We start from the raw sequence: 12,461 nt of genomic DNA on the forward strand, positions 1-12,461 counted from the left end.
AAGAGGGATCAGGAGAGATGGGGGGGAACTAGAAGGGAACCAGGGAGGGGGCGGGGAAGGGGAGAGGGCAGCGGAGGGACAAAATGAGCCCATTTCAGAGGGAGAAGGAAAATGAAAGCAAACGGAGTAGGGCCTCCTGGGTTCAGGGCGGGTGCTGGGGAGCAGAGAGCGGATTCCCTGCCTGCGGCGGCCGGGATGGCCCGCTTGGGGCACAGGAGAAAGCCTGTTTTAAATTTAATCCGAACTTGACGGTGTGGATTGAACCGGAGGGAATTTAAATCATTAAAACAGAGACACCCGGGAGGAGGAGGGAGGAGGATGACTCTAACCTATCTGTTTGTCTGTCCTTCCCACGGTGCTAGCTTGACTGTGTTCTCAGTTGCTCAGGTTTGAAGTGATAGAGGTTTGCCCCTCCCCCCTCAGAGGACTCCTCTTCTGTGCCCACTGAAATCTGTTGGGGGTATAAGGTGAATACAGAACAGTCAGCTAGAGCTGGGTTCTCTTTCCTCCTCTCCAACAGTAACTCCCAGCTTCCTTAAGTCTCTCAGGTTGCCCCAGTGATGCTAAGAACAATTGAAAGGAGTTGTGTAGATGAGAGAAAGTCTTAGAATAGAATAGGAGATTCAGAGGGAGTAATTGAACTCCGAGATGAGACCTTGCTTCTTGGCATCCCCACTTCTTTGCCTCCACATATGCCTAGATTTAGGGACAACCTGAAAGCCCACTTCACAGCCCTGACCTGCTGCTAGCTTTTAAATGTAAAACATGAGAGTCACAACTCCCTTGGAGGACCTGGGACTAGTGGCCTCTGGATTCCCAGTCTCTTATCAGACCCCTTCCTTTAGGCTACCTCTTTCTAGGAGGCATAACAGAATGGGATTTTGGTAAGGAGGGGCCTGAGGGTAAGGCCTGCTTCCTGGTCCACAGCTGTGCCTGCTTCTGAGTGGGGAGGGTCTGGAGTTCTTGCTCCCAAAAGGAAGGAAAGGCAACAGTCTCTCTCTCCTGCTTCCTGAGGGATTTGAGGGCAGGAGGGATCCCTGTACCCCTGACTGCTCAGCTGCCACAGACTCTGCAGGGCAGGCAGGCTGGAAGTGCAGGCTGCTCAGGAGTTGAAAAGAAGGCAGTGTTCAAAAGGAGAAGGAGAGAACAGAGTCTCATTACAGTCAAGATGCCTATAAGAGGGGCTTTTCCAAATAGAAGAGGCCCAGAGAAGAGGGTCCTTAAAGACCTGTATTTCGGGACGTTGAGGTAAAGGAAGACAGGCCCTGTGTCTAGTGAAGATGCAGAGAAAGAGCAGACATGATGTATCTTTCCTCTTCTATTTCTTTCTCTTTCACTAGAATGTAGCTCAGCCTCCAGCAGCCAGAGTGACTGCTGGGCTAATATCAGATTTGGTGTCCCAGAGGCCTAGTATGCCCACCGGAGCAGGTCTCCCAGAGGGGATGGAAAGGAGGCCTCTTACTCCTTTGTGTCCAGACAGAAGTGGCCGCCGCGCCGGGAGCGGTCCCGCGGCAAAGCCCCGGCAAGCAAGAGAACTGCACAATGCCATGGCTGCTCCGCCAGCCTGCGCCCTGCCCCATCCTGCCTGCGCCTCATTGCCCAACTCTCCCTTGCTTTTTGAAAGCCTTTCTTTCCTTGCTCTTAGGTCTCTTTATCTTGCTTGCTTGCTTTCCTTTAATTCTTAATTTTTTCTTCCTCTTTATCCTAATCCTTCCTTTCTATTTTTCCTTCCTCCAGCCTGGTGATCTGTTTAAATTGGTCTCAGGCTCTGTCCCTTGATGTCCTCTTGGTTTCAGTCTGGCCCCGGGCCCCACTAAATGTCTGTGCTCATTGCTGGCAGCAACTGCCCATGAGCCAGGCTGGGTCCCCAGGCACCCATGCTTGGGGGAGGTGCTGACTATGCTAGGGGTTTGAAGAAGAAAGCCTCTGAAGAGTGACTGGAACCTCCTATCTGTTCCATGAACTAGAGTGAGAGATTTTTTTTTGATTGACAGCTAACATGACTATATCAAGGGCAAAGAAATGTTCTGTTTCTTATTGTAATTTGGATTTTCCAGCCAGTCCAGCCCTAAGAAGAAGACAGCAAGAACTGAGGTGAATTAATTTGAGGCTCCGAGTGCCTCTTCCTAACCAGACACTTATTACACACACACACACACACACACACACACACACACACACACACACACACTTCAAAAAACTCAGTCCTGATATACCGAAAAGAGAAGAACCAGAGGAGGGAGCCCATAAGGATTGGGGAGGGCTCTTGTGGTTCTTGAGTCTCTCCTAAATACTACAATTGTACCCTCTTCTCAACATTTATTGCCCCCTCCAACATACATACCATCCTCTCTAACACTTCTTCATCATGGAGGAAATAGAGAAAGAAACATAGGAGAAAACCAGCTCCCAGTCCTACACTTAGAGTTTGGTCTGGTTCTGGAGACTGGAGAGAGGAATAAAAGCAGACTTGGCTGGGTCTGGGTAGCCCTTTAACCAGCTGCTTTTAGAGCTTGCATCCCAGCCTCAGCTCCTGCCTATTTCCCCTTGCATAGACTCTTCTCTCTGGCTCTGGGACTACCTTTCCTTCAGACTCATTCTGCTCTGCCTGGGTGCACCAAGTCTCTGAGGATATCACCTGTCCCTCCATTCCCCACAACCAACCTCTTTACCCCTTCTCCTGCACCCATACTTAGGATTTTTCTGAATGACCCAAAACCCTCCATTTGCTAAACCACCATGGGAGGTCTGCTGGAAACCTAGGCTGTGTGTACAACAAACCCCAAATTCAAGGGAGGGGAGTGGGTTGAGGATAGCAGTCAACTTATTGGGAGGGTGGAATCCAAGTTGTCTGATATTTCCTTTCAATCACACTGCCACCTTCTGAATTCTTCCATCGACCCCAAAGAGATCGCCCTCTTCCATCCCTCCGTTGCTTTTTTTCCGTTCCAAAAACAGCCTACAATTTTATTTAATGAAAGACACATTTATGAACAATCAAATGATCCTCATAAAATTTTTATTGAAGGACGTAAAAACAAGCTACTTGCCCACGACCGAGGTCGCTCTCTCGATTTGCCCGTTCTCACCCTGGCTCTCTGCAGACAGAACCTCCGAGTGACTTCTTTGGGGGGGGGGTGTTGTAGAAATGGACCTGGGCGCAAAGGAGGATGAGCAGGCAGCTGGGCTGGGGATGCCCCACTTAAGTTGTGTAGCTCTCTCCTCCACTTCTTCAGGCTGGCAAAGAAACAGAGACAATAAATTTTAAATAAAGGCTTGTATGTCTGTGCTAAAGCAAGAGGAGACTTGTGGGGCTGATGATAAAGGTGTGTGAGCTTCCCAAGCGTTACTCCTCCCACTCCACAGACCACCTTTCCCAAGCTTCCCATACCCTAGATTTGGGAAACTGAGCTGGCCAGGGGCAGAAGAACTCTCCCCTTTCCTTCCTTCCCTCCCTCCATCCCAGCTTGTTCAGTCCCCTCCCACCCACCCTCCCTCGCTGCTAGTGCTGCTGTTCCTGAAAGAAATACATACATACACAGTATTTAAAAACGCATTTTTAAAAGCCACGTTCCGAACTGACAATCGCTGATCTCCGTTCACTCAGAGACTGCAGGAGCGTCGGAGCCGACAGAGACAGATTACGTCAAGAAATAGTTCCTCCACCTACCTCGTCCGGCCTCCCCGCCCCTGTGGGGCTCCCCGAGCCCATCTCAGCTCTGGGGGTCCAGGAACCCTGGCTTCTGGGACTGGCATTTTCGTCTTGTTTTTTTTTTTTTTTTTTTAAATCCTCATGGTAGGGGGAGCCATCTGCTTTTGGCTGCACATGGTCAAGGGAGGGGGGGGTCCCTGATGAGATATGATTCGTCCGGGGAGGGGGGGCCTGTCTGGCGCCTTGGGTCCAGAGTTGCAAATCGCTAGGAAAACGCAGGTCGCGGGGATCAGCAGAGAGAAGGGGGTGGTAAAGGGGGGAAAAAAGCAAGGGGGAAAAAAAGCCCCTGCGCATTGATCCGCGCCGTATTTTTGGGTAAATACGATCACGTGGGGGCTGGGGAACCAATGAGCTGCCGGGAAAAGGCTGGAAAAATAATTACCTGCCTTGATTGTTCTGTGAGCAGATAAAAAGTACATATACAGTTCATACAATAATCTTATGTATGTAAAACCCTGTTACGATGTCGGCGACGGGGCCCATCAGTAACTATTACGTGGACTCGCTCATCTCTCACGACAATGAAGACCTCCTAGCGTCCAGGTTTCCGGCCACCGGGGCTCACCCTGCCGCCGCCAGACCCAGCGGCTTGGTGCCGGACTGTAGCGATTTTCCGTCCTGTAGCTTCGCGCCCAAGCCGGCTGTATTCAGCACGTCGTGGGCGCCCGTGCCCTCGCAGTCGTCCGTGGTCTATCACCCTTACGGCCCCCAGCCCCACCTCGGCGCCGACACGCGCTACATGCGGACTTGGCTCGAGCCGCTGTCCGGCGCCGTCTCCTTCCCCAGCTTCCCAGCCGGGGGCCGTCACTACGCCCTCAAGCCCGACGCCTACCCCGGGCGCCGCGCCGACTGCGGCCCGGGCGACGGCCGCAGCTACCCGGACTACATGTACGGCTCTCCCGGGGAACTGCGCGACCGCGCCCCGCAGACGCTGCCCTCGCCCGAGGCGGACGCGCTGGCCGGCAGCAAGCACAAAGAGGAGAAGGCCGACCTGGACCCTAGTAAGTTGGGAGCAATTTTCCTTTACAACCGGCTCGGGAGGGGAGGGGAGGCCAGGCGGGGACAGCTAGATTACAGCCCCTCCGAGCGGCGCGGGCAGTGCGGGAAAGGAGCGAGGGCGAGGGGGTGAGGACTCAATAAAAGCGAATTACCTTGGGGAGCTCTCATGAGGAGAAAGGTCTGAGAAAAGGGCCCAGGCAGCCAGGTTGGGTGAGGGCCAGCCAGAGGGGCTTCTTTCCCAGAGGCTGGCTTTGAGGGAAAACTCCTGAGTCCCCCTCTTAGCTCTTTTTTTTTTTTTTTTTTGGCTCAGTGATCACTTGTGTGTGTGTGTGTGTGTGTGTGTGTGGGTTTGGGGGGGAGTTGCTGCAAACAGGGACAGGGGCTGGGCTGAAGGGCTAAAATTCATTTTGTGGCTTGAGAAAGGACAGAGCAGAGGTGAGGAAGATAGTTGGAGCAAAGGGAGAGATATTATCCCTACCTCTCACAGCCAGAGTGGGGAATCTTCATCCCACTAGGGGTTTTTAAAGCAGAAGGTCCATTGACTTCTCCCCCAGGAGAAGAATCTGGGGGTGAACAGCCTAGGAACTTAGGTTAGGACTTCCAGATATAAGTGGAGGAGAAGTAAGGTCCGAGTTTCCTTAAACTTGAAAACCCACTTTTAAGTGTCCACAGGAGAGAAAGAGTTGTGAATGGGGATCAGGAACGTATAAGGAGGAAAAAAATCTTCAGATTAAAGAAACACACACACACACACACACACACACACAGAGAGAGAGAGAGAGAGAGAGAGAGAGAGAGAGAGAGAGACCCCCTTCAGAGAGACAGGAGTATTCTGGGTGTTGCATAGAAGAGGGGTGCTGACTAGAGTAGGTAAAGAGGTGGGGGGCAGGTGGAAGCTGCAGGGTCAAAGAAGGGAGAGAGAAAGAAGGAGAAACAGCAGGGGAGGGGTGCAGTCCCCTGGATGAGAGGAAGTGTCTGGGGGGGGATCCCCAGGAGGAGACTTCAGGAAATCTTTTCCTCTAGCTCTATAAGGGGCCAGGGCCTAATTACACCCCTCTGAAGGCTTCCCTCCCTGCTCTCAGCTACTCTCATAAACCTGAAATTGGAGGGTTGTCTCCTGCAGAGCTGTCCTGGGGCTGGCTGGAGGAGTGGGGCACTGGAGTCCAACATAGGAGGGAGCCTTTCTCCAAGGCCAGCAGTTCTGTGAGGAGAGGGGAAGGTTTTCCTCATCCTGATAACTTCACCCTGATAATTCGCCTCAGCAGGGTTGAATTCTGAGCGGGGAGATGGGTACTGGAAAGAAGTGAGGGTTTAGGGACTCTCAGGACTTGGTCATGGGCTGTGAGGATGGGAGGGGGCAGAGGAGGAGGGAGGTGGGGAGGAGAAGGACCTTGCTATAAAAATAAAAAACAAGAGAGAGAAGCGTTTATGGGCCTATGAAATGGTTGGGAATTTGGACTTTTTATGAGGATATTCTCGAATTACTACTCTTGAAGCTGAGGACCAGGCTGTGGGGGCTTTGATAGCTTAAATTTTACTACAGTTTTAGGTGCTGGAAACTGAACAGGGAGGGGACATGGGGAGGGGGCTGGATGCAAGAGAAAGGAGGAAATGCCTACAGCAAAATGTGTCCAAATTCAGGTTCAATTATTGAGTTTGGGGAGGTTGACTAAACCTAGAGGTGGGATGACAGAGGTCCTGAGCTGGAAGAGAACTCTACTGACCCTTGCCTGTGTTTGGCCCTCCAGGCAACCCCGTGGCCAACTGGATCCATGCCCGTTCCACAAGGAAGAAGCGCTGCCCCTACACCAAGTACCAGACGCTGGAACTGGAGAAGGAGTTTCTCTTCAATATGTATTTAACTAGGGACCGTCGGTACGAGGTGGCCCGTGTTCTCAATCTCACTGAGCGGCAGGTCAAAATCTGGTTTCAGAACCGGAGGATGAAAATGAAAAAGATGAATAAAGAAAAAACCGACAAAGAACAATCCTAAACCCTGCCCCAGCCTGCTGCCTCGGCACAGCCAAGGGAAACACAAAAACCCCACCAAAAAATGCCCCAACTCAGGCGGGAGAAAGCACGAAAAGAAAAGGAAAGAACAAGATAGAGAAAAGCCCAACGTCTTAAAAAGAAAAAAAAAAAAAAAGGAAGGGGAAAATGCAAACTCTTTCGATGTTGGGAGGGTTAAGTGTTGAGAAATTGGTGTTTAGAGTTAGTTCTATCCATCGAGGAGGAGGCAGGAGAGAAACTGCGTTCTCTTACCCCAGCGCAACTGAAATAAATGACACACACAAATGTGAAATTTTTCCCCTTCTTTCTTCAGAGAAGCCAGTATTTGAAAATCTCTCTCTCTCTCTCTCTCTCTCTCTCTCTCTCTCTCTCTCTCTCTCTCTCTCTCAATCGTATTTGGTCTGGGCCATTCCTTCCTGGGCCTTGGGCGCTCTGCGGGCAGATTTCGTACAAAAAGACACACAATGATGATGGTTCCCAGTCCTGAGCTGAGGGCCGGACTGCGCTGCTGGCTGGGTCAGGCTGCAAATGCAGGCTGGTGCCTCAGGCATGTACAGAGCAGTGTTCTTCTTAACCCAGTGTCCCTCCCCATTGTCCGTCGTCCTGTAATGTTATTCTGTTTGTTACAGTGGAACTCTGTTAATATATCTAAGTCACTTGAAAAAAAAAGAAAAAGAAAAAGAAACTCAATGGCATCTAGTTCTCATTATTTTATTCCTTACGGTTCTGCCGAGGAGGCAAGTGCTTAAATCCTCTAAGGGAAACTGGAACCAGAGAAGGGGCTCCCTCTACCTTGGAAGGGCAGATGCCTGCAGCTTCTCTTCAGGCAGGGCAGAGTGGGGGGGGGGTTCCAGGGGAGGGGTGGAGGCTGCTGAGGCAGAGGCCTAGGTCGTGCCTGCCCCGGCTGGCTGCCTATGAGTTTCCTAGTGGCTTGATGGAGCGTGTGAGGAGCACTGCTTGAATGGTTTTGCTGGCTGTAATTAATTGTAATAATTTATGAGTACACGAGATCAGAGAGAAGAGATAGGTGAAGATGAAAGTTGGGTGCTGGGTGAGGGCCCAGACTGGCTTCTTGCCTGGTTGTTTTGGTGCTGTGGTACTTTCAGGGTTGACTGAGAAAGAAAGGTAGTGGGATGGTCAGCTAGGAGGAAAGGCCATACAGGCCTCAAGAAACACTGGGGGTCGGGGGCGCGGGGGGGGCAGGCATTAAGTACTGAATGAGAAGAGGGGGGAGGGAAGAAAGAAATGGAAATACAAGAAGAAAAGGACAGAAGGGTGGAGAAGAAGGAAAAGAAGGAAGGCGGAAGAAAATGGAGAGAAAAGTGAGGAAATAGGTAGCAAAGCCAATACAATCGGAATTAGTTTCTTCTTAATGAATTCATCCCTGCCTCTTCTCTCTTCTCTCCCCTTCTATTACCCCCTCCAAAGTTGGAATGTTGATCAGGGCAACTAAGATCACCTAAGCAGTACTCCTAAGGGATGGTGAAGCCAAGCTCCAAGGAGCTGGTTAGGTACTAGCCAGGAGTGGGGTGCTCTCTGGTGGCCGTAGGACCCCAAAGCACAGAGTCGTTGATGTGTATCTAACTGCCTGATAGGGCTGGGTGACTGCACTGCAGCCTTCTCTAGAACCTTCCCTCTCTGGAGCTAACAGTTTTCATGGGCTAATCAGAAGCAGACAGAGTTGCTGGGTCTGCCTCAGCCTAGCGCCCCCTTTCTCAGAAATCCCCCAATCTGGAAACTATTAAAATTAGACTGTTTGAAATATAGCCCTTTAATATCTTGGGCTGTCCACTCTTTTAAGGACACAGGGTGTTGCTCTGAATACCCAGAGGATACCACCTAAAGGAATATAACTGGGGGGGGTCCCTCTGTGTTGTTCCCTCCAACTCATCCCATCAGGATTGGTGGACACTTGTAAGGACAGCCTCTGACCCACTATTTGAGTCTCCTACCCTCTTCTTCTAATTAGGAGGATTGGGGGAAGATGAGAAGGGTTGAAAATTTTGTTTCTTTTAATATTGGGGGACCCGGCAATCAAGTGGCAACAACTTAGCAGTCTTTAATGTATTTGCTCTTTCCTGCTTGGTAGACTTCCCCCCACCACTCCTAGTACTGATTCTTTGCTCTTTTTGGAAAGGTACTTTGTCTATATTTTCTCACTACCTCATTCTTCTCTTTGGCCTTTTTGCTGTTCGTAACCCTGGCCTAAGTTCTGTACTTGATGAGAGAGCCAAGACACCCTTCTCTCCTACAGTCTGGGCCATCAGAATGAGGGTTTCTTTCCCTGCTTGAGCTCAGCGCTGTTTCCGGGCTTCCACTCCGCCCCTGCTCCAAGGCCCTGAAGCCTCCAGTGTGGCCTGCTTTCTGAAACCTGCCCTCCAGAGTCAGCCTTGCTGCTACAGAAAGGAAAGAGGACCTCAGAGTTTGCAGAACCCCAGGAAATGGTGGGATTTAGAGTAGGTCCACTCTTTAATTCCGGTTTCTAACCTCCAGGTCCGAATTAGATTTTATTCATTACCGTTTATGAATTAAAACAACATGACACACAGCTGGGGAGAGAAATGAAAGCAGGCTAGGAGAAGGGCTAGCAAATGCCCTCCTCCCCTCATCTTCCCTCCCACCTCTCCTCTGTTCCTTTGTCGAAATCACAAAACCCTAAAGGTTGTCTCACTTGGGAAGGCAGCAGATAGGTACATTTCCGTAGCCCAGAAATGCCACTTTTATGGCCCTGTTTGTCTCCCTGCTCTGGGTTCTGAATGGGGCCGAACAAAACAGCAGTGCAGGGCTGGCTAGACGTCTGGGCTTAATTGTTTTATGGTTTAAATAAGGTGGACACTCTTTCCTTTGAAATCGGATTATAGGAATGTTTTGTCTATGGCCAACAGAGATCAGGATCTCTCTGACTGAGAGAGGTGAAGAGCGTTCAAGGGATGGGCTACAAACTAGGGGGTGGGGGCAGCCTGGAACAGTCAGAGTCCTACTCTGAAGTCCTGCAGGCAGCAGCAGAAATAAACTGTGCATCAGGATAAGGGGGCCTGAGAGTTTAGGGTACGTGCTAGGAGCAGAGGTCGTGGGAGCTTCGAATAGAGTGGTGCATCCGTGCGCATAGGGTTTTCTAGAAACCGAGTGGAGGAGATTCCGCCTATTCCTTTGCAATGTTTCTTTATTCCAGAAGGGAGGGTAACAAAAGAGGAGAGTGTGGGACTTTTCACAAGGTTTATTTCAAGAATTTAGAAAACCAAAGAACAGAGGCAACTACCTGCCAGGAATCCCTCTCCTTTGGAGCGGTTTAGAGGCTTCTTTCTCCCAACTTACCACCTTTCAGCTCAGCCTGGGATCTCTGCACGCTTTTTCCCAACCAGATTGCATTGGAGCAAGTGGACGCGAGGTGGCGCTGTTGCTTAATGTTAGAAGCAGAGGTGCCCTCCGACCGGCTTGGCCTACTGACATTTCTTGGCCGGAGTGGAAGCTTCGGTCAGAAAGCCTCTGGCTTCTGCCAGATTGGACCCCACAGCCTCTGAACAAATCAACCCTCTCACCTGCGAGGTGTAAATAATTCGTGAGTGGCAGTAGGAGATGGGCCCTCGCTCTACCGGAGAGCTCAGGAGACGAAAGAAGGCAGGCATCAAAAATAATCTCTTGTGGAGATAAGTGAGGAGCAAGTAATTAACACAAAAAGGCGGACTGACCTGAACAAACGAACATAAATCCGTAGTACCTAAGAGGGCGGTGCAGGCCTAGAGCAGAGGGGCAGAGCGGCCTGGCAAGGATGGCTGCTTGGAGTTCCTTTATTTCCAGGCTCAGAGGGAAAAATAAAGCAGATACGTGTAAAAGAAAATAGATGATAGATAGACAGACAGACAGACAGACAGACAGACAGACAGACAGACAGACAGACAAATAAAAGCTGAGACAAGCCCCCAAAGGGGAAATCAAGTCTGACCAAGGTTTACAGGACTGATGAGTTTTCCGGACAGGCAGGGCAGTCGCATGCTCAGGACAGTCGCATTCCAAGACACAAAGGACCAGAAGAATAGCTCTGTAGCAGGGTTTTTTTTTTGTTTGTTTGTTTGTTTTTGTTTTTGTTTTTTGTTTTTTTTTTTTTTTTGCTGCACCATAAAATCTGGAACTAGATTCCCCCACCCCCTAAAAGATAAGGCGCAGGCCACAGAGAGGATCCGGACCCTCTCTGACGCTCCTCTTTCCAGTTAGAGAAGAGAAAGTATTTATGACAGTTCCCGGTGCCAGATGCTAGGAACTCAGAATCCACCTTGTTCAGCTCTGCACTGATCAGTGTCTCAGATCCGCAAGGCTGGAGCCAAAGACGCAGCAGGCTCTGGTCCGGGTGAAGATGCTCTGGGGTGCGCCCCCCAACGTTCTGGACCCTAGTGAGACCTACTGTACTTCTGGACCCTTCCCTTTGGCTGCTTCAGAGCTAGAGTTCTGTGTCCACGAGTTTGGGCAGTTCCTAAGTTCATTAGTGGTGAGTTCTCTAAATGCAAAAGATTCCTGTAGGGTGTCTTGCCTGGACACCAGTGAATCCTTAAGAATCTGGCTAAAAGTAACAATTTCTTCAATAATTACTTAAATAATGAAAGGACAGGGGAGATCTGCTCTTTTTATCCTATCTTGACCTGCTATTCTTTCTTTGATACCTAGAGCCAGCCCAGAGTTGGCTCATACGGAGCAAGAGGAAAGAAAAAGATCTGGTTTTCTAACCAAGTCCTTCCTTGTCCAACCTGCAAACCCCAGGGTGTGGTGGTGATGGGGGAGATCAGGTGGATTTTTTCCCCCTTGATACGAAAACCTAAAATGTGTATTTTTATCGAGCATTATGTGAATGTGCCCGGTGTGCACATGTATGTACAGTTCTGTGAATCAGAGTGGCCACTTCCAGGAGTGTGTATGGGTAGTATTAAATGAACTAGCACTTAGTGTGCCTCAGGATAAGAGAGCAGCACAGTGTGTGTGTGTGTGTGTGTGTGTGTGTGTGTGTGTGTGTGTGTGTGTGTGTGTGTTCCGGGTGTGCTCCAAGGTAGCCCCACATACTGTAGAAGAAGAAGACAGAAAAAATCATCCTTATTCATCTTCATTCATGAGCACAATAGCCCACATGCACACACATTGCTCTTCTGCTGGCTCCTCTTTTCTCTCTGAATTAAGCCCACGTAACTGCCAACACCATGGCCGGAGAAGGGTGTTCGTAGACCAAGGTTATTTTTTTTCCCATTAGAATCAACTTGAATTTGTCCAGTCTTGGGCATGGGGATGCTGCCCCCACCCAGAAAGTGTGGGTAAATATTTAAAGAGTGTCTGTTGACAGTTCCCATCCACATCCTGGCCTGGGCAGCCTGCCTGGAGAAGGGGGGGTGTGTGCAGGGAATCCTGAAGGCCCCTTTAGGTTGAGCTGGCATTTCCTATAGGATGGTGGTTTATGAGAACCAGTAAGAGGCCTACTCTTTTGCACCCTTCAGTCCAGCTGTAATCTCAAAAAAAAAAAAAAAAATCTCTTGAGTTAGGCTAGGCAGAAGCCCGGACACACAAGCTATTCCTTTGAGTCCCAATAAACAGCTTTGCTCCCAGATTCTCCTAGCCAAGCTTATTTGGGTTTCCTACTCCTTGGAGGGGCTGCTTTCTGTAGGTCCTGCTGAGGTATATAGAGTGCCCCCCCTCAAAGAGCAGTCAAGAGACAAGAGTCTCCAGAATATAAAGAAGACAGAGCAGCTCCGGATCTTGGAAA

The 12,461-nt window shown here is 50.1% G+C and overlaps 1 protein-coding gene and 1 long non-coding RNA gene across 2 annotated transcripts; one reads left to right on the forward strand and one right to left on the reverse strand.

Annotated features, from left to right (window-relative positions):
- Positions 1 to 3,002: 3,002 nt before the first annotated feature.
- LOC103692987 (uncharacterized) lies at positions 3,003 to 3,963 on the reverse strand. Its single transcript, XR_015626066.1, has 2 exons — positions 3,671 to 3,963; positions 3,003 to 3,237 (listed from the first exon to the last, which is right to left on the reverse strand). It is a non-coding gene; the product is annotated as an uncharacterized LOC103692987 (long non-coding RNA).
- A 212-nt stretch (positions 3,964 to 4,175) lies between these two features.
- Positions 4,176 to 6,841, forward strand: Hoxc9 (homeobox C9). The gene is made up of 2 exons (NM_001100907.1): positions 4,176 to 4,713; positions 6,460 to 6,841. Exons 1-2 carry the CDS (start codon positions 4,176 to 4,178, stop codon positions 6,702 to 6,704), a joined length of 783 nt encoding a protein of 260 aa, NP_001094377.1. The 3' UTR covers positions 6,705 to 6,841.
- Positions 6,842 to 12,461: the final 5,620 nt, after the last annotated feature.

This window comes from Rattus norvegicus, chromosome 7 (genome assembly GCF_021556685.1).
Source record: "Rattus norvegicus strain SHRSP/BbbUtx chromosome 7, alternate assembly SHRSP_T2T, whole genome shotgun sequence".
In the NCBI taxonomy this organism is placed as follows: Eukaryota; Metazoa; Chordata; class Mammalia; order Rodentia; family Muridae; genus Rattus; species Rattus norvegicus.

Bases quoted from the DNA above. Each gene is read 5' to 3' on its own strand.
- Hoxc9 (NM_001100907.1), top strand. From the start codon at position 4,176: ATGTCGGCGACGGGGCCCATCAGTAACTATTACGTGGACTCGCTCATC. The intron at 4,714-6,459 runs GTAAGTTGGGAG...TTGGCCCTCCAG, and splicing joins GAAGGCCGACCTGGACCCTA to GCAACCCCGTGGCCAACTGG.